The 25442-nt window shown below is 39.7% G+C and overlaps 1 protein-coding gene across 1 annotated transcript; it reads left to right on the plus strand.

The window, feature by feature from the left end:
• The first annotated feature begins 109 nt into the window (after window positions 1-109).
• LOC102683787 (SAM and SH3 domain-containing protein 1) lies at window positions 110-24994 on the plus strand. Its single transcript, XM_015341738.2, has 16 exons — window positions 110-221; window positions 1817-1954; window positions 3372-3418; window positions 5713-5753; window positions 6693-6776; window positions 8036-8130; window positions 8981-9049; window positions 10119-10245; window positions 10688-11061; window positions 17768-17848; window positions 19417-19560; window positions 20796-20922; window positions 21286-21437; window positions 21804-22010; window positions 22512-22662; window positions 24233-24994. The coding sequence occupies exons 1-16, from the start codon at window positions 198-200 to the stop codon at window positions 24430-24432; spliced, it is 2061 nt and encodes a 686-aa protein (XP_015197224.2). The 5' UTR covers window positions 110-197; the 3' UTR covers window positions 24433-24994.
• The last annotated feature ends 448 nt before the right edge of the window (window positions 24995-25442 follow it).

Consider the following 25442-nt stretch of genomic DNA (forward strand, 5'->3'; position numbering starts at 1 on the left):
CACATGTGATTCAGAAAAGGACTGTGTGGAAATCTGCCCTGTGTAGCAACGGCCCTCTGTATCTATTGGATTACTGGGGGGATTTTGTCTTCTATTAATCTGCACCCAGCAGACAGCAGGGAGGACTGAGGTTGCTTTCTGAGTCTGGGGTTCCAGCGCAGTTCTGCTGTGTGTGGCGTCAGGAGAGTTTCTTCAAAATGAACCTCTTCTGCTTCTCCCTGGTGAGCAGGAATTTTCTTGTGGTTCTCTTGAGTGTCTTTAGTTTTTATTCAACTGCAGTTTGTGTGTTAGTGTTTTTCATGTAGGTGCTGCTTACTGCAGCAAAACAAAGCTGCTGACAAAGGGGTTGGAAGCCTTTGACAGAGTAAAGTAAATGTTTGCTGCTGTTTCACTTTTCTAGAGATACTTAGTTCTACACTTTCTAGCAATGCTTTCTTGTTCAATTCTCGTCATTCTAATGGTTTGAAAAATAGGGTTGAATACTACAAAACCAAAGAGTAAAATGTAATGTTCTGCATATTCATTGGCTTGCTTTATATTGCTAACTGTATTGTTTAACTTGATGTAGTGTTCTTTGTTTATTCTCACTGAAATATGTTAGGCTGTGTAGTAGCGTTATGAAAAGTTGACTAATTTTAGAAACTATGCTGTAGTTCCATGGAACGTTAGGATTATGGGTTTGTTGTGATTTAAAATAATTTACTGGTATTTTTTTAGTAATTCCAGGGAATATATAAAGAGATGCTGGAAATGTTTTGCTTTACACGGTAGAGGATTACTTACGAACACAGCCAGGCATTCCTTATATAAGATCCTGGACCTCAAACCCACAGGGTTATAGACATATCTGAAACAAAGACACAACTCCTTACTGAAAAGAGGGGCTGATGTTCAGTCCCTGTCCCTGCCCACAGATCATGAATCACCTTTGATTGCAGTATAATATTTAACAAATGACTTCAACCCATATCAGTGTTGGGTTCATAAACCCCACACTGTTTAATCAAGTTAATAGTCATCTTTACATTTCACATGTACTTCCATCATGTTATCAACTTAAAACCTTTAAAATGCCTTGTGGGTGAATGACTTCACCTACAGACAAAGACAAATTGTTCAGTCAAGTACATTTCGGATTTAAATAGCTTTTTTGTGGATATTAGTGACACAGATGTATTTTTCTGTCAAGCTCTCAGTGATACTCATACCTGGATGTAATGTGACCGTTCACACGTCTGTGCATCATTGTTGCCTGTTCCTGGAATAAGAAGCCTTGCCTTTGGACACACAGTAAATTCACTTACACGTCTAGTGTAATGCCATTGGGACACATCCAACACCAGGATTTGACTGCTAGAAGTAATTCTTAAAAGTATTAATTAATTCATTGGCAGAGATTGCTTTTGTATCCTTTTGGCAATTACTGTGAAATTACTATAAAAACTTTAGTACAAAATGTGGACAAAAACTGTAAAAGTTACAGTATAGTGTTCAACTTGAGTCAATGCATTCTTTGAAAATACTAATCTTTTAATGGTTTCTCCCTTGTATGACAAACCAATGCAGCCCTGGTCAGTAAGCAGGATGACTGTCGCGGGTTAGTGACTAGAGCAGTGGGAAGGATTCGATTTGCTTTGGTTTTTCATTGTGCAAAAAGAGTTTTGCTGATGGATTTGCTATAATGGAAATTTGAAATTAAAGTCTTCCACTTTCAATTTGAATGCACTGTATATAAGATGGACTTCCAGGCTTTTTCCCTACTTGAACTGTGTTGCCCTTGCACTGATCGGTGTCTTTTCCCTTGGTGTGCTTGCAGGAGGGCTCTATGGACAGCCTGTATGAGCCCGTCCAGGATCCCCATGACACCCAGGAGTGCTCCATTCCCAGCAGGCCCTGCAGCCCAGCGATGGTCTCTCAGCCTGCATGGCACAGCTCAGAGAGATCCATCCCAGCCGTGAGTGAGTTTGTACATCTTCAAGCAAAACGGCTCACCTGTATCACACGGTGTTGCACTTTTGACGTTCATGCTTGGAGATGTCCGTGTCTCTGCATTGTTAGAAGCTGACAGCTTTCTTGTCCAAGTCAGGCTTGGAATAAAGAGCTTGGCAAAATGGGACATATGTGGGAGAGTGTGACAGAGCGTATGCAGCCATATCACCCTGCGACTCGCAACTGGCAACCCATTGAAGCTAAGCAGGTGTGAGCCTGGTCAGTACCTGGATGGGAGACCTCCTGGGAAAAACTAAGGTTGCTGCTGGAAGAGGTGTTAGTGGGGCCAGCAGGGGGCGCTCACCCTGCAGTCCATGTGTGGGTCCTAATGCCCCAGTATAGTGACGGGGACACTATACTGTAAACAGGCGCCGTCCTTCGGATGAGACGTAAAACCGAGTTCCTGACTCTCTGTGGTTATTAAAAATCCCAGGGCACTTCTCGAAAAGAGTAGGGGTGTAACCCCGGTGTCCTGGCCAAATTTCCCATTGGCCCTTACCAATCATGGCCTCCTAATAATCCCCATCTCTGAATTGGCTACATTACTCTCCTCCCTGCTGATGTGTGGTGAGCGTTCTGGTGCACTATGGCTGCCGTCGCATCATCCAGGTGGATGCTGCACAGTGGTGGTGGTGGAGGGGAGTCCCTATTACCTGTAAAGCGCTTTGAGTGGAGTTTCTAGAAAAATGCTATATAAGTGTAAGCAATTATTATTATTAATAATAATATAATAATAATAATATTATATGTAGCTTTTTGAGTTGTTTTTTTTTCAACAAAAGTTTCAGTGCCAAGAAATATGACTACTCAAACTATTAATAAATTAGTTGGTCAGGGCAACCTACTAGGGGATAGAGGCATGACTGTGACCTTGCCAAGGGATGAGCATGGACACAGAGTGAAGCCCCTGATAAGTGCTGTGAACTGATTAGTCTTATGACAGGAATCTTGGAGGCTCCTACAGCTTCCCTGTGGTAAGAGGTAATGATTGGAAGATGAGGAATTCACATCGTTACATAAACCCTGTGCTGAACAGTGTTCCCCAGAGGAATTGTAGTATATACTGCACACTGCTTTAAAAACTGGCCTCTCTCAATTTTTGTTCAATGCACATTTCAACTACTCAAGTCAGAAAAGTGTTTTTTTTAATAACAACGTATATTAGAAATATGTATAAATTATTTGGTAAAATTTTAACATGCAAGCTTGAAATGAAAGGTGTTAGCAAATTTTAAAAAATGTGTGTGGAGAATTATCCTACGGGCATTGATTTCCGACACATCTTCAAGGATTAATACTGTAAATCTCCCCTGTATCTACCACATTAAATCGAACATGCTCATAGATTTTTGAAGTTACAAATAATTCTTTTTATATTTCAGGAGCTTTCGCAATCCCATTCTCATGATTTTAAAAAGAAGAAAAGAAAGTAAGTTACTGATATTGTGCTTTTTAAACAGATGTTGCTTTATTCTCATGCAGATATCTTAAATATAACTATTTGTCTTTGCAAAGGGAGTACAGTAAACCAGTTAACCAGCGAGAAAGTGTAAATGAACCTCTATGATACGGATGCTAAGGCACACTAACCTCTAACGAGAGATAATGCCTTAAGCAGAAGCTCTTAAAATGCTTGCATTAGTGCTTCCCAGTGTGACTTTCACCTTCTAAGCCTTCAACCAGCTGTCTATATATACCAGCCCCTCATTGCCAAGGTAATTTTGAAAACATCAGCTATACACTTTCTTAACTGACAACAGTGAGCGGACATCTCTAATAGCTTGCTGTTTACCACCGGTGTCTGCTGCACTCCAAGGATGAAGTCAAATACACAAAAATAATGTTTTCTTTCCAGTCAGTCAAACAGGCCGACTGCATTTCCCATCTCCCTTGTGTTTCTGTGAACAGTATACACTCTGGTTACTATTTGATTATTTTTTTACGTCGTCTGGGGTTTAGGGTTATTTCCAACTCGTCTTTAGTTTGAATAGTCAGAAGACAAAGAAACCAGTAAACATATAAAGTCTCACTTTCTCCCGAGACCCTCATGCGTGCAAAAGTGTTCTTCAAGTGGAAGGGATGAGTCACAGTGAAACAGCTGATGCTGGTACACGCGCTGAGCACTGCAGCTGAGAGTGACCCTTGGCCCAGAATCTGGACACACTGAACATTCACCTATGATAAATATGTTATTCTAACTTAATCATATACCTTTGACTCTGCCCTATCTATGACCACTTAGATTCCCCAGGAGAAAAAGCAGCAGACAACTGAAATTCACAAGGAAAATAGACAAAACCCTTTTCAGAGTTCTGGATCAGCAAATGTTTTGGCTCATATGTGTTCTTATGGTTATGACCCTCAGTCTCTAGCCATTCCTTGTGCACCAGATACGACTTCTTCAGTTCCTCATGCAAATTAATCTGCATCCCGAAACTCCCATGGGTGCTGAGAGAGCATGTTGCACCTGCAGAGTTGAGCAGTCCTTGTGACCTCGTGACCTTTAATGTCACAAGGCAGGCTGGAGTCCCTGCTGAATCACAGAGCGGTGTTGTTGCAGCTGTAATTCCAATGAAACAATACAAAGTATTGGCAAACTGTGGTGACAATATTACATAACACCATTGTAACATGGTGAAATTAAGTATTGCCGATAAATCATTTACCTCCCACAGCATCAGAACAACTAAAGCTATAGCTAAGGATACAAAAGTTACCGTGTTATCCCAATATTTCAGACCAAGGAAATTGTCACTGTTGTGGATCTACAGTGGTGGAGACTACAGTGTATATGCCATCAAGGGTCTGAAGATTCAAAACATTAGAAAAATCAATGAGTGAAAGTATGAAATGTCCTTGAGATTTTTATAAATGTGGTGCTGAAATTGTCTAAGCACAGTCCTATAACACCAAGAATGAATCGTCACATGGTCTTTCGAACACACGGAGGAGTAAAATAAGTGCTGCAAGTGGCCAGTTTAAACCAGAATGGCTGTTACAAGTAATCCTCTTATCAGAAACCCGTTAAGACACTCCCACCATGACTGTTTTTAACACTCTTATCCACAATGGCAGAAGCCATGCTCAGTTCACGCGAGAACGTTGCCCTGCTTCACGGCCGGATTAGGTCTACTTTGTGAACTTGCAGGATTCACGTAAGGCACATGAAGAGGTAAAGGGGTTGACAGGGTACACAAGGGTGGAGAGCAACCATTTTGCAAGTTTGTTGAGTTACTTTGATGTGTCGATACTCCAATCATATCAATAATAATAGTAGAGCAAATACGTACCATCGTATTTAACAAAACCTTGCTGATCCACTTTGATCCTTCCAGGAATATCCCAGAGGGGTGGTCTCACTACTGTCGTGTAGAGGCAGAAACTCTCCACTCTTTCTGAGAAGACATTCTTACAGATCCCAAAAAAGCAGTTTAAGCCGCATCAGATGTTGGCTTCACACCTAAGGTTAAAGTGCAATAATTTTTTCTCTTAAATATCCAGTCTGAAATGTCACTCCTTTAATCCTCTACAGATCAGACCTGAAAGAAATGTGTCTAAATGCTGTGTGTGCAGTACACTTTGTCAAAATGTGAAATGCAATGCCTGGTTTTCAGCTGGTTAAATATTGTTTTATTCACTAATGGATATTTATTTTATCGACTGTGTGTTTGCATAACCACAAGTGTGATCTTGAGATGATTTGTATATCTCTTTTTGTTGCAGAACACCGATACGAAGATCAGAATCTGACAATGAAATACTAGGTTGGCATTTTATTTAATTTTTTATAGAATATAATTATACTATATAACATACGTCAATCATTTTGTTTTAATATATGAATATGTTGAAAAGAGAAAAAAGGAAGAACAGCGTTTCAGCTGTAGAGTCTTTTTCGGGTGTGAGCCTGAGCTCCACAGCCGAAACGTTGTTTCCAATTTTTTTTCAGCAGGAATTAACCTTTACTTTTTCCTTTCCAGCCTACACATGCTGATGCAGCTACCTACTAAATAAATGTTATTTATGACAGTGTCCATTTAGAAAGGATGAGAAATTAATGCATTTTACTCTTCTATTCACTCAAAAAAAAAGTTTACTGAAAAAGTGTGATTCTAACTTTGTTCTTACTATTTCTTAAATATTTGGAAAAAAATCGCACCAGCACATGGTATCATTCCATGTCCCAAACCCATGATTTTTCTATTTACTTTGTATATAAGCACAGAACGATACATTCTCTTCATAATAAAGGTGTTATCTCAGCTGCTTCAAGCTTCTGAGATAGATTTAATGAAGAAGTAAATTAACTTGTTAAAGAGGCATTTCCCCAGCCTGGGGATCTCAGGGCCCAATCCCAATCCTAAGGTAATGGTGATGGTGCTGCTCTACAGCGCCCCCTGTGCTGAACACTTTAATGAAATGATTGTTCATTTACAATGATGACCACTACAGCACCAGGACAGGGTAAGGAAAAAAAGGTCAGGGATATTGGATTGGATCTGTTTTTTTGTTTTTAATCCTCGCATAGTGCTCACCAAAAAATTACAGACATGATATAAAAAGTAAAAAGAAAATAAAAACTCAAAGCATCTTACAAAACAATAAGAAAACCATGTGTTGCTGAGCTATCAGGATGCCATATCTACTGCCTTTATTTTCATTCTTGATTTAAAAACCACGTGTTTTTGGTTTCCCTTGTGCAGATAACACGGACTGCTATAATGTGCTCAGGCAATCCTCCAGGAAGAAAGAAGATGTTTCCAATGTGAAAACCTACCAACCTGAAGGTAAATGTAAAGTACTCTCCCAGTTCAGATATCCTCCTCTCTGCTGCGTGTAGGATAGAGTATCCCTGAATTAAGAAGGTCTCCCCTTTGGAAATATCCCTGGCAATGAGACTAGAAGCTTAAAGTCCTGAAAGTTAGAGAAACCCAATATCTGATTATTGATTACAATAAAACAAGCTCAGGAGAAAATGAGAAGCATAATAACTCATGCCTTTATGTGAAATAATTGGTAAAAAAAAGTCTATGATCCCTCTGCTGTTTACAGCACAGTTTGAAACCAATTTTATTTGTAAAAGAGGATTTTTAGTATCTGTCAGATTAAGGGACAGCTGTGTAATTAATCACAGTGAACGGCACTGACCTGTAGCAAGGCACTCTGGTGTTCTGACGCACAGAGACAGACAAGCTGGCGATAAGGCCTGGCATCAGAGAGCTGCACAAAACCAGCCACCTGAGGCTATTTCACTGAGGAGGACTTTTCTACTAGTTTCCAAGTATTTTAAACTAAAGAATTAAGAAAAACTGAATATTTTTGTAGATTTGATGTAAACTGATGGGCACTCTAATAATTGATACAACAATGATCAAAGTTCAAAGACTAAATGTGGGTTCAAATTAAAAACATTTCCCTTCCGGACCTGAAAGAATGACCTACTCTACCTGAGGTACGGACATCAGAGTGCTGCTTACGCCACCAGTCTGTGCCTGAGCAATCGGGGAAGTGGAGTCTCTACAGGAAGTGAAGGGGTGTGTTTGAGTTTCCTTCCACAGTTGTATTTCTCAGTATCGAAGACATTCTTCAGTTACAGCTCTCCTTATGAAAATGTTTCCTATGTACCTTGTTGACTAATATTTAATAAGAAAATGACACTGCTATATGGAAATAGAATCAAGGGCATGTGCTAGTACATGCACTTTGTGGTAAAGGAGTACAATGCAAATAAACATTAAAAAGCTAAGACACAGCTCATACAGTTCCTTACAAAGATGTTGTGATGCAGGTAGAGTACTTCTTTAGTGTTATTACTGCCTGTAAATAATGTTAACACCCAATTTTTGAAAGAACAGTTGGGGTATACAAACCATATAGCACTATAGCATTATTAATACTGTAAAAATGGGATAATACGCATGTACATAAATTGCATAAATGCACACAGAAAAATGCTATGGCTTCAGAGAGTTGTTAAAGCAAAATCTACACTGCATTTGCCTTTCCAGAAAGAATATTTAGTTGCTTGATTTGAATCATTTTTCAGAAATGGTGGAAGACTTCCTACTGGGAGATTTCCTGAGTGCTGGAGACAGAGTACACCTGCTGAGAGACCAGTGGACCAAGGATTCGTCTCCCCAGGTACGGGTCCCCACAGGGTCAAAATACACATCTGAAAACTCTAATGTTCATGTTCAGCAAGAGCTGCAATTAAAAAAACACACTTTTTAATCAAATGTGAAAATAACAAAACAAACAGGGTAACACATGTATTGTCAGTATCTGCCCATAGCCATTAACAATGTGTTTATTTTTCCTAGTAGCATTGCCTGCTCTGTTGTTTCCATCCCATAGCTTCTTCTAAGTTAGTTAGAGGTGAAAAGGAAGCTATTTTAATCTGTGAGCCATAAGGACTCCCACAAACAAGTGTCAGCATTAGAAAGCTGCGAATGTTGTTGTCTAACAAAGACAGACAATATTATCAAGATTAATCTGTGTATCTCACTATATAATCCCAGGCTCTTTCTCACATCTGCTTTAGAGAGAAGTACAACAAATTGAAAAGGGAAAACTGCAGTGCTGCTCTGAACAGAATACTGCCTTATACTTAAAATTAAATTTATGATAAAATAAAAAATATTTCTATTCTAGTAAGATATGCAGTTTTTAACTGTACAACCAGGCACCCCATTAATATGGAAATAACAGGGTCATTAACAAATACTCTTTGAGGACTGTTTTACAAACAACTAATGTGTAATTGAATGGTTCCCCATTAAAGAGCATTATGATAACACGGTAATCACAGTGGAAAATAATCATTGAAAGCTTCTTATGTTTGCAACAATGGCACTTATAGTAGTATTGTATTATTATTATAGTGTTCATTCTTTATGGTGAAAGGTTATTAAAAAAAACATTTTATGTGTCTTTTTTCTTCTGCGTGGATTTTGCTGTTATACAATGTTTCTTGGTTGTCATGTAATCTTAGATAGTGACTTATGAAGCCTGGATTCCAAGCTGGGAACAGTCAGATATTGGACATCTACAACAGGACATGGTGAGTGAATGTCTCTCACATTCTAACCAACAGGCAACACAGTCCTTTTTAAATCATTGTGGATTGGAGTCATGTGCATTAAATTGTTTTAAAATAATGACTTAGATGGTTCTTTTAAAGAGCTATCCTTTAATCCCATTCAATACCACCCAGTATATGCCATTAATATCTAGAGAAAAATTCATACTCACTCAAATCAGCAAGAAGCAACTGCAGAGATTGCTGGGAGTAATCTGCCTATATAAATCCTATGGAAGCTACTCTATAGTGTTGAACGCCCAGGTGAATCAAGGGTAGAAAATTCAGAAGGTATTTCTGACAAGCTAGACCAAGCTCCGCAAAAAAGGTGACTACTGCCAATTCTTGGTTATTTGCTGAAGCATTTTACTCTCACAGGACAACAGGTTTATGACGGCTGCTCGAAAGAAAAAAAAATCTTATCAAGCATCCAATTTAGAGCAATCACTTAACAAATTATGTGCAGTAATGCATTGCAGATGGTGAGGTGTGGCCCGGCAGTCTGTTCATAATCCCCTGATCACATGGTCCCTAAATCCGGGGTCGGGGCAGGGGGGCAGACTGCTGCAGCCGCATCCTTTCACCTTTGCAAAGAGGATAAGCTGGAGCATGTCTCACCATCTGCCCAGCCAGTCCAGAAGCAGCCCTGACACGCAGCACTGGCGCTGCCCAGGGGAGGAGAAGTAGCTCGATCTGTCGGCACTGGGGTGAGGGCTCAGGGAGACCTGACCGGAGCTGCAGGGCTCTGAACGCTCTTTAGCACCTATGCAAAATGGCACAGTGATGCTATTTGACACCTGAATACCATTGACGTCTGTCAAAAAAAACAGTACAAAAATAATTTCTAAGCCTCCTCTTCCAGTAATAGGTTGTCTTTTAAAACTCTTCAGCTCTGTAAAAAACAGATTTTTGTCCTGTTAAAAAATGTATGGTCTTGGCGTGTGAAGGATACCCATCTGGAATCCACTGTAGAGTGAAACCAGGGGAACAGGCGCACGGTTTCCTCATTTCTGTCTGTAACCAGAGACTAACCGGCCCTTTCGCTCTCCAGCTGGGAGAGACGGAGGACGAGGGCGCCGAGTCCAAGGGAACCCTGCGGAGGCTCCAGAGGCTTGTCGGGGTGAAGAAGGGCTGCCGGAGCGGCGCAGAGGAGGGCAGGAGCGTGGACACGGCCGGGGGTACGATGCTGCGCCGTGCTCTCTGCTGACAGACGGGGCCAATCGCACAAGCCCGCTGTCCCGCAGAAAACCGAAATCTACATCCAGTAACTTTCGATTGCAATGTTCCAGACCAATGTTCATGGATAAGAGACAATGACTTCATTTTTCCTTTTTTTTGCTTAATTACTTTAAAATGTTTTTTAAAATATTGGTATAACACTTACACTTATATATCGGTGGAACACTTCATTGTTTTTTTCCTAACTTTTTATCCTTTAATTTTATCTGATGCTCTATTGATGAAATATTAATGATTAAAAAACAGGAACACAACTTTATGAACAGGCAGTTCATAAAAAGTTGAACGCAAATAACAGTTTCCAGACTTGGTTCCCTCTCCATTCTGAATTTTGTGAAAGAGAGCGAGGGACAGACCTGCTTCGCCTTTCTCCTTCACCAGCTCCTGTTCAGGACATGGTGCTTTTAGATGACAGCCCAGTCATATCCTGCATCAAACTTCCCCGAAACCCAGAGAGGAAGCCCAGCAAGGAGGTCCAGCAGCCAGTCCAGCAGAGTGGCTCCAGCACGGACCAGTCCTGGGGCTCCGCACAGTGGCCTGGCCGCTCCCACTGGGGCGGCCCGGGTGAGCGCCCCCCTCCCTGGGACCGCGCCTACCACACCTGCCACAGGCCCCTGCCGGATCACCGGCTGTACGGGCTGGACTTCACGCTGCCCCGGGCCAAGGACTGGGACAGGCTGGAGTACTGCGGACACGGCCGCTCGCCGCCTCGCTTCGCCCGCTCGGCCACCGACGTGGACCTCCGCGATGCCCAGGTGAGCGAGGCGGGGTGGGGGCTCGGTGGGGCCGCGATTGGCGGCTGCGCCCTGCAGCGAGCGGCTGGCCACTTCCATGGGTCTTTGCAAGACCCCGTCTGTCGGCCAATTAAATCGCAAAGCTAGCCGGCGCCCAGGGCTTGAGCGATCGGGCGACCTTCAGGAAGCACGGGTACTGCTGCAAACATTTTGTCACAAGAAGGTAACGCCTCCATGCTGCAAATATTTTATCATATTATCATATTCTATCAATAATATCATATTATTCCTTAAGAGGCCATTCCATCAAACTTTAAAATACTACCTGGAATCGATGGGCAGTAGAAGACAACATTAACCAGCACTGGACTCCGAGTTACAGAAGGAAAAAATGCCACTTTCTCCTCAGAGAGGAATGGCCCAGTCTCATGCTCACCTCAGCCTCTGCCAAAGATGTGGGTCACTGTCACAGCCTCTCAGACCTGAGCCTTTCAAGAGTGGCTCTTAGAAGGCTGTAAAGTAGCCGTTCATGTAAAAATCTTGGACAGGATGGACGCTATCCCAAATGAGAAAAATAATCCAGAGTTTTTCATTTTCCAGCTGGCAGTCTCCGAGTGTGACGGCTGCTTGTTTTCCAAGGCTTAGGGTTTACAGAAATGGATTATAAACCGTAATCCTGGATTCAGATTTTGGCCTGCCTGATTAAACACAGCTGGATTAGGCTAAATAATTTTGTGTAGTGTTTACTCTGGGATGTTTTTCTCCAGCATATTCAACAGATCTGACCCCCAACCTCATGGAGGCCATTGGTAGAAACCCAGCCTCTTCCCTGAGAACCAGGAGACTATTCCTGTAGGTGGATTTCAAAACAGAGAGAAGCTAGTTGGAACAAAAAAATTTTCAAAAAATAACTAAATTGAAGATGTGTCATCCTTGTTTATACAATTTTTCAGAATTACTAGAAGTACCACACTCTTAAATGCAGATATTTCATCCAAATCATGATTTAATCAAAGTAAAATCAATTTAAATCATATATATATTATAGATAAATGATATATTACTATATAAACTTTCTTCTCAATGTTCTGTTCAAATACAATAGAAACTACATTCAAACAAATAGGGCAGAACAAAACATTTCTGGAGTATGTCTGACAAATTGTAAATTCCAACTGTTCAAACAGAAACCACATTAGTCTTGAACACAGAATCGATTCCATAACAAGTTAATTGTTGAAACTACAAAATGTTTGACCATCTCATTAATCTCTAGGATTTTTGCCTGGCTCCACAATCTGCCTGTTACCATGCTGAATGTAGCTGTACAGTATGTTCTCTAAATTCACCTTGACTTAATGATGTACCTGTAGCATGTAAGTAATGCAACTGCCTACTATGGTTTCCCAAAATAGGCCATTTTCACAGAGTTATTTAAAGAGTAAGTCACTGCTTTAGTGAATTATTTACCAAGCAACCGCTCTGTAATAGCTTGACAAACTGTCTGTGTGTCAGTTATATATTTGCATGGCTGACATCAATCACACATTTACAGCTTATGATAGGAATCCCCCAAGCCTGTTCACTACTTGCTGCTTCCTGTTGAAACATTTAAGGTAATTCAGCCTATTTGAGATTTTAAATCAGATAATAGTCTGATAATTGGAAATGATTTGGAAACAACTTTTACAACAATCTATATACATGATTATCTATCTATAATTAATAATGTTTCATATTAATTGCTAATAACTGTATGAATGCAAGGTGTTCTAGTGGCATTCAGCATGGTTTTGATATGTTTATTTACAGAATGCTTTCGGAAGAGATGTGCAGAAAAACACCATAGTTCACTCAGAGATCAAGTGTAAATCACAGGGCATTTCTACATGCTTTTATCCCCTTAGACACTGCATCAACAGTCTCTTGTTCTTACCATAAATAGGGACACACTTAGCATGAACATATTTACAAACAGAAGGTAAGAGAATGTACATGGTGCATGAATATTTTTAACACCAACACAGAATGTATATTCTCATGTCTGACTGTTTTAGAATACCACAGACCCTTTCTAGTCAGCAAGAAATACCACACAACATGTGCCTGTCCTCTTTCTTTAACTTGAAGAGAGAGAAGTTTAGATGAAACCCACAATCTCTACAAAATCTTATCGCTGTCTTCTGCAAATAAATATAAGGTTAGCAGTATGATTCAGACTATGATCAAGTTTTGGGTTCTGTTTCTCCGTGTAATTCATTTAAACTAGAGGATGGTTATTATTACATATATTTCTCTGTTAACATTAATTAATGTTTTTCCTTAATTAATTAATGTTCATTCTGCCCCCTCAGCAAAGCTCCATTCATCCTGTTACATCTTGGCCTTAGAAAGAGCTACTGTGAGGGCTTGGCAGTCCTGCAGGCAGACCGGCTACCCGGCTCTGTTATCCTGAATGGGGTTGCCAAGGCAATCGCACTTCGCCATACAAGCAATAGTTGGCTCATCTTTAGTGCCAACTGTGAACAAGTTATATGAGCCAGCAGACAAAGTCTGAATAAGAGGAAATTCAGCTGAAGAGGAACTTGAAAATGTTAAATAACTTTCTAGGTTCAAACCTAGACCTAGCGGCTTTCACTGAATACATTATTACAACTAATACATGATTGAGATTTTGATGATTTATTGCTTTTATAATGATGCATTTTTATAAAAATATAATTATTCACACCACAAAGGCAAAGTTTTCATTAGACACCCGCGAGTCCGGACATAAACACAATAAAGTTATCCCTCTACACAGAAGAAGTTCATTATCTAAGAATTGTCTGTTGATGCAACTAAAGTGAAACTGAAAAGAGAAATGGGGAATAAACATTTTGTGAGTGATAGTAAAGAAAAAGCTGAGAAAACAGTATTTGCAGCCTTCAGAGAGTTACCCAACACCATTTACTGTAAAGAGAGGAGAACATTACGGTTTCACCACATGCAGTTCCTCCTCTGTACATTTTTAGGAGACAGGACTTCCTGAAAGCACTCAATGCATAGAGGTAACAAAGGAAAAAAATAAAAAGCACTGGGACAGACCATTCTCCTCCTCTTACATCACAGCTGACGATCTTTTTCAGTAACATCAGCTTTGGAAATTTTCTCTAACCATTTTCACAATGAATGACTATGTCTTGAGAAATTCATGATGCAGTTTTCTTTATGTTCTGTTAACAAAAGTTTAGCATAGTCATTGACACGACAATTTTATCCCCATATTCCCCTGCTGATATTTTACTAAGATTCTTACAAACAACAAAAAAGTCTGTCCATTCAGGAGCTACAGGGTTACGACAAGGTTACACAGCATCTGAGTAAAGTAATCTGTTTTGTCTTGACAGTAGTGCTACTTTTTCTTTGTAAAGAGACATTACTCTACTGAGACTTTACAAACAAAAGACTATGGAATTTCCCTATTAGTAATACATTTTGTATAATAATATTTAACTGGCTGACATTTCTCAATGACAGTTGACCTGTATCAGGCACACTCTTACCCCCTCCAGCCCCACAGCTGGAACTGTTGGCTCTGTTCATTTGAGCTGAAATTCAGCTGCACTTGTGAAAACACAACTTTTTTGACATCCACAGGATTGTGGCAAAATATAACATTTAAGTTAAATTACACACGTTCACAATGTTCTCTTATAAAAACAGAATGAAAAAAACTTGTATTTGGGTGCTGTGAATTGAAGGGGTTTAAGTTGGGGGGGATGAGCAAAGAATTTTAAAGGTTCAAAAGAAGCTTTACTGTAGCTGTAAATAATAACCTGTTGCTGTGGCCTCGGTAGTTATGGCCATGCTATTCCCCGGTCTTTTCCTGTGAGATTGACACACTCAGTGCTTTTCATCAGAAGCCGATATACTGCCAATGTGCTCATATCCTGCTTGCTTGCAATGAGGAAGTGATGTGCTGAACTACTGAGCTGTGTTGCTCACTCCCCACACAGATGAGCAGATCTGGCCCAGATGCTTACAAGTTTTTCTCCTTTTTGAGGACTATTCGAATATAAATAGATAAAGAAAGACAGGACAATGCTGCAAAGGAAGTCTTCTAATGTTTCAGACAAACCAAAAGTACAAAAACCAAAGGTAAGAGTCTAAAATATAATTTTAACATATAATATGTGATCTGAATGTCAGAATATATATGTAGTAATCTGTAACTGTCCGTTATTTTTGTATGCACACAAATATTCTTTTCTGAAAACGGACTCTGGAAGGCTTTATAATTTGCAAGTGTTTGTAATGCATGTTGAGTTTAAAACTGTCTCTTAGTTTAACACAAAAGAGTCACGCAGAAGAGGTATTTCATCAATAAAAACTGCTTGTGCAAGATTGTTAGGTCATCTGAGCTTTCGACATTGAGGAGTCATGATACTTATTCATTTAGGCTATGATCAGTTTAAAAAAAAATTCTACAGTGTGAAAATTTATAATTGTGGTCTTCAACAGATTCATTTAAAATGTATAAATGTTGTGCATTTATGTATTGATTGACTTTGATTTGAAAAGTTAAAGGAAGGTTATTTTCATTTTCAAATATCCATGCCCTGTTAACAGCTAATTTACTAAAACACAGTGAAACTAATTTTTTTTTGTTCCATGAAGTTTCCATTTCACATTCAAAATCTAAGAAATAAAATCAAACAGGCTCTGAAAGAATTAGTATTATTGGATTTTATCAAATTTCCTTACATTTAAAAAAGTGTTACCAATTGGCGTAGTTGAATATATTAAAATCGTACAGAAATGTTTCGTCTGTAAATTAAAAACAGCTTCTGGCATGTGTCATACAGCTGTAATCAAACTGTTACTACGGCAGCAATAATTTGAGAAGTCGAAACAAATGACAGAAGGCAGTGTAACTCCTGTGTGTCAGCCATGTGCCCATGAAGCCCCTCACATGACCACTCCATAGAAATGATGGATGTAGAGTCACAGAGAAAATGGGAGGAAAGAAAGGCTAGATTGTGCTCTGCTGGCTTTTACTACTGTTGCGCCCCAGTACTCCTTCTGCACCCCCACGCCGAACTAAGGGCTTGTTCAGAACTGTTTTCTTGATCAAGGACACGAAATCTCACTGGAATATAACAAGGTGAAAATTTAGGTGTTCTGCTTTTTAAATGGAATCAACAAGGTCTGTCTAAATAGCAAGTTAAGTACAGCAAGCAGAATGGAAAGGCCTCACTTTTGTGTTACAACCCAGTTTTTCCCCAACAATGGAGTATGATATTTGAAACCGGATTATCAGTGCATGCAATGAGAAGTGTATGTCATACTGGATGGGCTGTTAACACTGCCGCCTTATGGCCTTTGAGTCCCGGGCCTGATTGTGGACAGGGTCTCTCTCTGTATGCATCGTCTTGAGTTTGCATGGATTGTCCCTGGGCGCTCAGCTTTACTCCCACCTTTGCAAAGTCATTCTGTCCTTGGTTTATACTAATTAATTTAGAGGCAATGTGTCAGTCTCTGGATATACTGTATTATTTTTTCACTACTGAAACTGCATACATTCTGCTATGAGTAAACTTTTAAGGCCAGGAGAGCTTCTTTACTACCTTCCAGTCTGCCTTGGCAGTATACAATTGAAAAAAAATATTATTTCAGTTGCTGCATGAACAGCTGTAATTTAGTCAGTTTAATTATTTTTCAAAGTACAAACTGCTTTGCATGTATAAATGTCAATTTTTCATTTCTTTAACTTCATCAATTAACCAATGTACAGTATTAACATTTTTGGCAAATAATTTATCCACTCATCCCTTAAGGTTCTTGGCTACTTAGAGCTCATTCCAGAATGACAGAGTTCAAAATGAGACTTTTCTCCGGAAAGATTATCTGTCGAGTACAGCAGTGCTTCCTAACTCTCGTCTTGATGACTTTGTTCACCTGCTTGCTCAATCTGTTTACACTTTCATTTAGCTTGTTTATTCAGTCCTTCTTGAGTATCAAAAATACCCAACTTCCATGGTAATGTTTGCAAAAACTTCAGCACACAGAACACACTCTCCACAGCTTGCTGATTTTTATTTCTAACTAAACATCTCCTAACTAGTTGATCAGTTTCTGATGCAAAGACAGAAATGGGAATGACAATGTATCACATACAATGAGTTTTTTTCCTTCTAAAGAGATCCAGCTGGTTACATTCCAGGCAACACAAAGGAATGGAGGCAGTTCTGAAACTCAGAAACTGATACAGTGGTTGCGAATCCAACTTTCACCTTTTAAGAGCTGAAAGCAAATTGACAAATATGCCCCCAGACAGAAAACTGAAATCAATCAGCCTGTGATTAAGAGCTCATTTGGAGTAAAAAAACAGAGTGTTCCTCCACGACCATGGTCGTGTGTTAAAGGCCAGGAATCATTCCCAGAACCAAGAGCTGTGATGCCACAGCACTGACCACTACACTGCCTAAAGCAGGACATAAACAGAAGAAAAACGTAGGCACCATCCTGTCCTTAGCAGAGACTCCAGAAGAACAAAATGGGTGTTTGTTGAGATATTTTAGGAAAATGTGTTAAAACGGTTGTTGAATGCACATATGATGTAACAGTCACTACAACATGTGTGCTCATTTTAACATGACAGACATTTATTTCCTATTGATCGTAATGATCTGTCTGTCGCTGTGAAAAACTCGCTGCCTAATCTGCACCTCTCTTCTCTGCACAGCGATCAAGCAGCTTTGGCAGATTCGATGCCTTCAGACACCAGTCGTCCCCTGTCAAGCCAGAGGAGAATGCAGAGACTGAAGTAAGTCAAGGAATTGCTATTTTTTGCATATGGTCCTCCCTCCCTCCCTCCCTACACAGGCGCTCGTCCGGTCATTATGAAGCAGGCGTCACGGGCTTGAACCTGGTCATGTCACTATGTGACTGTGATCCCCCTAACCCAGAGGTTCCCAGTCCTGGTGACCCACACAGCTGCTGGTTTGGTTTTTGTTCCAGTTAAGCCCTCAGTTACACAATCAAAGCCTTCATTGACTTAATAATAGCAAGATTGATTTGAACTGTGTGTTCCCAGCTCTTAAACATGTTGGAGCTTTAACCACTGTATTTTGTGAAAGTGAAAAAAAAATCCCAAACTTGTCATCTGAAACAAATTGCTAATATTCAGTTGAAGCAACTTCTTAGATCATGTAAGGCTTATCTAATGAAGATTGGATTAAGTGAAAGCCAGCAGGTGCGTGGGCCACCAGGACAAAGGTTGGGACAAAGGTTGTGCCCCAAACTGAGGGTAGGCTGGGATTAGTGGGCTAGTGCTCTCAGTGGTACAGTGACCCTGCCTGTGAGTGACACACTTCTCCTCCAATCAGCACTGGAGCTCTGGTATGGGACGGTGCTACTGGGACGCCTTGAAAGACGAATGGCTTAAAGGTGGGCATGTCAAAGGACTCTGCCTGAGCTTCCTCTTTCTCGGCTCTGTGAGATCACAGGGATCGTAACCACATCCGAGATGAGAAAAAAAACACCACTGGTGATTGGAGACCAGATAAATATAACAGAAAGTGGTTCTTCTGGTTTTTTTTAAAGATAATTCCTCAATTAAACACATTTACTGTTATTTATTAAATGCATTTTATTTAAAGCACCATGTCAGGAACAAAATTGTCAAATACAGTTCTGGGACTTAAATAAAAGATCTATTGTTTCAGTAAAATCCACACATACAGAGGCACCTTGAGTTAGGTCAAGGTAAATTGACATTTCAGAGGTCTGACCACTTCTCCTCTGAGACTATAAGTAACTGTATTCATTGAATTTAAAAGACATACATTAGCATTATATGCTCTGCACATGTTTAAGCACAGTTTCCACCATTCTGTGGGCAGGACTATTCTCGGCTCTGTAAAATTCAGTGTCAAAGGGGCACGAAGTCATGTGAGGAGCTTACCAACCATTACCTTAAGCTGTTTCCTCCAGTGGGCCGCCACATGATCCAGACTGATCTTTTTTTAGTATCATTGATAGTAGAAATAGAACAGACAATGGGGTAGAGGGCACTGTCACGTGAGAAAAAAATCTAGAAGTTGCAAAAGGTCAATATAAGAGTAAAATGGGTATTTTCAGGCACCTCCATTGTGCACCTGGTTACTGTGCTGGTTAATGGAGCGATCAACCTTGAGAAAATAATCTAGAAATGACCTGTATTTTTCTATAAAAATGTTACTCTTCTCTATAGCACCCTTAAGGTTATTGTAGTATGGCCTCGGTGGTGAAGGACCACTTCATTAAACACCAGATGTGGGCGTAAAGGGTCCCACACAGTAGAGTAGAGCAGCTGAGCGACTGACCACGCTGTGTGTGTGTGTGTGCGTGCAGCCTACAGAGGGAGAAGCGGCAGCGGAGAGCTGTGACCAGAATCAGAACAAGACGGGAAGCCTGGGAAAGAAGATGAGGGCCATTTCGATGACCATGCGCAAGAAGATGGGGAAGAAGTATGTCAAAGCCCTCTCAGAGGAGATGGTAAGTCATCCAAGCAAGTGACAGCCTTCCAGGCCTCTCGCATGGGCCAGGCCCTTCAGACTCCAAAGCAAGGGAGAAAAGCCAAGCTGGTCTATGAAAAGATGCGTGGTTGCTGCTTTAATGCCTTTAGGAGCTAAACCAATAGGAAAATTGGGGTCCAGACAACCATGAGAAATAATTTCAATCTCTCTTCATCGTAAAAGATTGTTTCGAACCCTAGTGAAAAAAAAGAGCATCACAACTTATGAATGTACCATCTTTGTTCATTTCATGCAGTGATTTGCGATGTCTTCACAACCTAACGGCAGTGTCAGTTAAGCACAGATCGCATGTTCTAGATGTTCAGATGTAAACGGCTGTTCTTCTTGCAAAGGAACACACACAATTAGGTGGCCATTCAGAGCACTTGAGAATGTGGTGGTTAAGGTTCTTTCATCTAGTTCCACATCCTGTGTTGAAAGTAAATAGCTTGGTTTTTCTATTTTTTTTATAGAAAGTACCTGCGATTAACAGAATCAAAAAGTAAATACAGACAGAAAGAAAACCCCTTCTTTGCATCTGTTTCAAAACTCTTAAGGATTAAAGACTTTGTTGCCCAGACATTCCATGTCCTGGTTGAACTGAGATAAAAACATGGTTCAGCACACAGTAAACACTGCCATTGCATATGCTTTAAATTCTGCTTCCCTGTAATTTCTGTTAGGAAATGTTTTAATTGCAGCTCATAAAATGAACTTGAATTAAGCTTATAGTACAAGCCCATTGTCTGCAAATTCCTCTTTTCAATAGTATTGTGGCCTTATTCAATTTCTTTTCCCAGTACTGAACCTGTAACATCATTTCACTATCATCATATAGACTTCAGGATGGTTGAATTAAAGACAGAGTGCTGTCCCTTGTAAAACAAATTTGGAGGCCATAACGTTTTTCTAGGCATTTAATTAATTTCAAAGCAGGCTCATTTCTCAGCAGGTAATGTTAAAAAGAGCTGTAAATAACCTGCCTGTTGAAAAAACAAATGCACTGTGGTTTAATTTAGAAAAAAACAATATAATTAAAATATATTTACTACTGTACTTTACCAACTGCCAGCTAATGTTTAAATAATTTTAGAAAACTTGCATTGTAATATCAAGATATTTTAGAAAACTCTTGAAATGTATTTGAGTTGTGTGGTGTGGTCTGCAGGTCTGCAGATGGCTGGCTGGAGAATGACAATGGCTCTGTGCTTTCAGGGTGACGGAGCAGACAGAGAGCATGAAGGCAATGCTGAGACGAGTCATCCCATGGAGAAAGGCCCAGGGACCACCAATGGCTCTGCAGAGAGCCTCTATAGTCTCAAGAGTGGGCAGAGCTCCTCCAGTGAGTGATCCTCTTATTCCACCCACTGGCCAGCAGCTCCCCTGGCTTGAAACCAGCCAGGGGCTGGGACTGCAGTCTGACAGCTGAAGTTTTAGTTTACTTTAAATGGACAGATTCATTTGTGATTGTGGATTGTGTTGTACATTATTTGGTTTTATGTAATCCTTTAGCCAAACAATAAAACAAAACAAAGCAGTTTCAACTAACTTTTAAGAAGAGCCTGGAGTGTCCACTTCAGATATTTTACTCAATATTTAAAGTACTCAATGCCATAGGAATGACGCTGAAACAAGCTGCTGAAAACCTTGCCCGAGGAAGGGTAGGGTGCGAGTCCATGTTTGAAAGTGCATTGCTGTCATGCAGGCGGAGTCACCAGTGGTTCAGATGGGTCAAGTAACAGAGACAGTTTAAGACTGGAAGAAGAAATCCCATACACAGGGCCCTTCTGTGGGAGAGCCAGAGTGCACACAGACTTCATCCCCAGCCCATATGACACAGACTCCCTCAAACTTAAGGTAATAGGGCTCGGACATACCGCACCATTTTTTTTTAATTCTTCGCAATTCCATCCCAGACTTGTGTGTATTTAACATGTTTCTTTGAGTCCTGTAATTTACTGGTAAACACAATTCCCTGTTCCTGGGACTAAACAAGATCTCCCTTTTCTTGGAAGACTACAAAATTGTGTATATATGCTTATCTATGTTTGTAAATTTAAGATTTGTTCTCAGATTCTAACAACTAAGGAAAACTGAAGCCCCAAAAGATACCAAAGGCCTTTCAATTTAAACCCTCTAATTGAAAACCAACTTTGCCAGCTTTGCCACCACTCTCATATCCCTACAGACTCCCAGCTGACCTCTCTGTCTCGCTCCTCACAGGCAGGAGACATTATTGACGTTATCAGCAAGCCACCCATGGGAATATGGACAGGCATGTTGAACAACAAAGTGGGCAACTTCAAATTCATCTATGTTGACGTCCTGATTGACGTAGAGGTGGAGCCCCGAAAGATAAGACCTCACCGCAGAAGCAAGCGCCCCAGACCCAGAACCCTGCAGGAACTTCTGGAGCGCATCAACTTGGAGGTGAGCAATGTCTTCTCGGCACAGACCCCCTGCTGTCTCTACACGAACTAAAAACACCAGGCGTTCCGGTTCAGTGAGACACACGCGTGGTACTTTCCTAGCTTGGTGGAGATGAAGTCAGATTCTGATTGCTCAAACACATGGCAGACTGTGATAAAAGTGAAAAGACCATGTTACCGAGTGATGTCAATATTTCATCACAATGTGCGTACTTGGCTCTGTGCAAGAAGCATTCTCCCTGTCCTTACACTTTCTCCACATTCATAATACGTTAACGTTCGCAGAGCATTTGAAAAGCGTTTGAACTGAAGTTTCTCAGTCTCCACTGATGGATCCCCATTAACTTAAAGTCAGGCACTTTTTTTGTTCCTAACTTTACTGTACAGTTCAACATACCCAAGTAGGTTCTTAAACATAAACCTTTTTCAAATTAGTTAAGTGAAATGTATCTTTTCCTTTGCAAAAAGGATGTTCGGACTGTAAGACTGTATTTCTTAACAGGAGTATGCTTCGTCTTTGCTGCTCAATGGCTATGAGACAGTGGAAGACCTCAAAGATTTAAAGGAAAATCACCTGGTAGAGCTGAATGTGTCTGACCCAGAGCACAGGGCCAGGCTGCTGGCTGCCACTGAGTTTCTCCTTGACCTGGAAAGTGAGTAAAAAGATTTCCAGTAAAGTCAGTTTGGTTAGTTAGAGCAGAACATCTGCCAGGAACTCTGATTTTTGGTTAATGATGAGCAAAGCAAGCAACTACAGCAACTACAGTAATTATGGTGTGTATTAACTTTCTATTGATTATTATATTTATTGTTAGGGAAGAACAGCACAAAGTAAAATTCAACATTCTTGGTCCAACATTAAAAAAAATCAGAGTAAAGGATGTGTCCTCTACAAATCTAACTTCATTTGTTGAATAAAATAATCTGAAAGAAAATCTGAGACTGCACCTCTTGCTGATGAAAGAGGAAATGTTTGTTTCTTCTTCAGTACATTGTGGTTTTAACATGAGGTGATAATAACCTGGTAGAGTAAGGGATAACAGATCTAAATATCATATTCTGTCCTTCGCACAGGAAACATTTGGTATCTGAATTTCAAATGATACATCAAATGAGGTCATTTCCAGGATAGAAGGTATATATAGACATACAGTAGATATGTATCTTGCATTTTTTATTCTGTAACACAGTATGAAAATTACATTCTAATTAGTATGAGCAGCACTATTTTTTTAACTACTGTGAGGTTTACTGGTATAGCTCTCACCGCTTATTAGTTGTGAATTCAACGTCATCAAAAAGTTAAAATGACCATTTACGTGCTTATACTGTAATACCATTGACTGAATAAGACAAGAACAGAAAGTAAATAATGACGTGAAAACACACCAGTTTATCCAAGACAAGATATGTCTTGTATATTGGTTGCCATATTGCTATGCAGAATAGATTTACAAGAGAAAAGTGAAACACAAATCACTAAGCAGGAATCGTTTCTTTCTTTCTACGATCTACAGTATTTCTGATTCTCTTTTCAGTTTTATTTGTGGATGTAGTGTGCTTTTCTAGTACTATTATTCTCCAATTAGGCAACTTCCTCAAGTCAATTAAATTTCTGAGAATATTTTTTGCTTTTTTGTGTCACTGTAATGTCACCCAATTCTCACATTTCAACTAGTTCTAGATATTTTTGTAGAACTTCCATGGATGTAAAGTGTTTTATATTAGGCTACAGTCATCTGATCAATTTGTTATCGAATAATAAGCCTTAGCTGGGCTGTATACTGTACATCTAAAGAAGCTCTTTGTTGAGTGTTTCCTCTGGGCAAATGGGGCAACTTAAGTGACTTGAATTACCAGCATCAGAAAGAGATAACCACCTCTTCTAGGCAAAAGCCATCAACCAAATCTACTTTGTGAAATTGAGAAAACTAAGTTAAAGTTACTCAATAACAAAGAGAAAAAAACAAACTTTCAATTTCCAGAATGAAAAACTGAATGAATGAAATATTGATGCATTTAGTTATTGTCAGTTTAAAAAATTGCTTTCATCGAACATGGAACTATTACTGTAACTGAACTGTTAGAATGCACTGTATATAAAAATCATCATGTTTAATAATATGAGAACCACTGGTGAAGAGTGGAGTCGGGCACATTACTGTAGTTCTAGCCTCGGCAGTGTCAGCTTCTGTGCACGACTGATTGATTCTTATTTTGTAGGTGAAAATGAGCAGGAGAGCAGAGATCTCCAGGCCTCTCACTCCCAGTCCAATTGTCTCAAGGTGGATCAGGATCATCCGAACGAATGTCCCAGAGATTCTGGTTGCTACATAACTTCAGAAAGCTCGGACAATAGCAAAGATGATGTGGGAAGTGAAAGTCATCCAGAAACAGTAGAGATCCCTCCCTCTGTGTCCTAACTGTCTCCAGAACAGATTCTTCCTACTGTATATTGTTATACTTAAAGAATGTAAATATCCTCAAAGACCTGCTTCATCTCTTATCTTGTTATTTCCAACACCTATTTTTTTTCCCACTTGTCTGCTTTATGTTGCCATCTGAATCCCTTCTCTGATTGCACGGAACCGTTTTCTGTGACAAAACGGAATCTCTCCTTTCTGTGCCCCATACTGTGGACAAACAAACCTGGGGCATCAAGAATGCTCTTGATGTGTGCTGCTCATGGCTTTGCCTAATCACCTCAATTGAAGTGTTGCTTCAATTTAACTTGTCAAGTAGGACACTGAAGAAGTTACATTTTGTGTTAGTGTACCCAACGGAGAATACTGTACACATTTCTTCCCAGTCCCTGGGCAATGCTGTAAATATGTTGTGTAAAACAAGTGTATGATGTAAGAAAGTACTCAGTGAAAATTAAATGTAGATTATTTATGTTAACATTTAAAACATTTACCCTTCTTTATAGCTACTATTTGTATGATTTTATTAAGTATTGTTAAATAAAATATTTGTAAAAATAAATGCTGTTTTGATTAATACATAATGTAGTACTTTGCTATACTAGTGTGAAACAGAAAAAATATACATGTATCTGCTGTGACTGACAAAAACTGCTGCAGACTGTAAAGTACCTTATACCAAATTACTCATTAATTTGCTAACATTTAACAATGTTTTAACGGATCACTGAACTTAAACGCATTTGGTTAGCGATATCATGCCTAAATATGATATTCTCATCTAATGTTAATGATGCAAGAGACAGGAATTTCTGATATCATCACTTACATTCTGTTCCCTTTTCTAACAATAGAACCATTTTTATTCCAAATTCCATGACCGCTACCCATTCAAAACGCAACATTTTCCTTCAGACCCATGAAAAATATATATTAAAATATTTGAGAGCCCTTTATGGGAAATGCACTTAAAATTCATTCTCAGGAAATATACAATTCATTTCCATACA

This window comes from Lepisosteus oculatus, chromosome 5, assembly GCF_040954835.1.
Source record: "Lepisosteus oculatus isolate fLepOcu1 chromosome 5, fLepOcu1.hap2, whole genome shotgun sequence".
Lineage (NCBI taxonomy): Eukaryota > Metazoa > Chordata > Actinopteri > Semionotiformes > Lepisosteidae > Lepisosteus > Lepisosteus oculatus.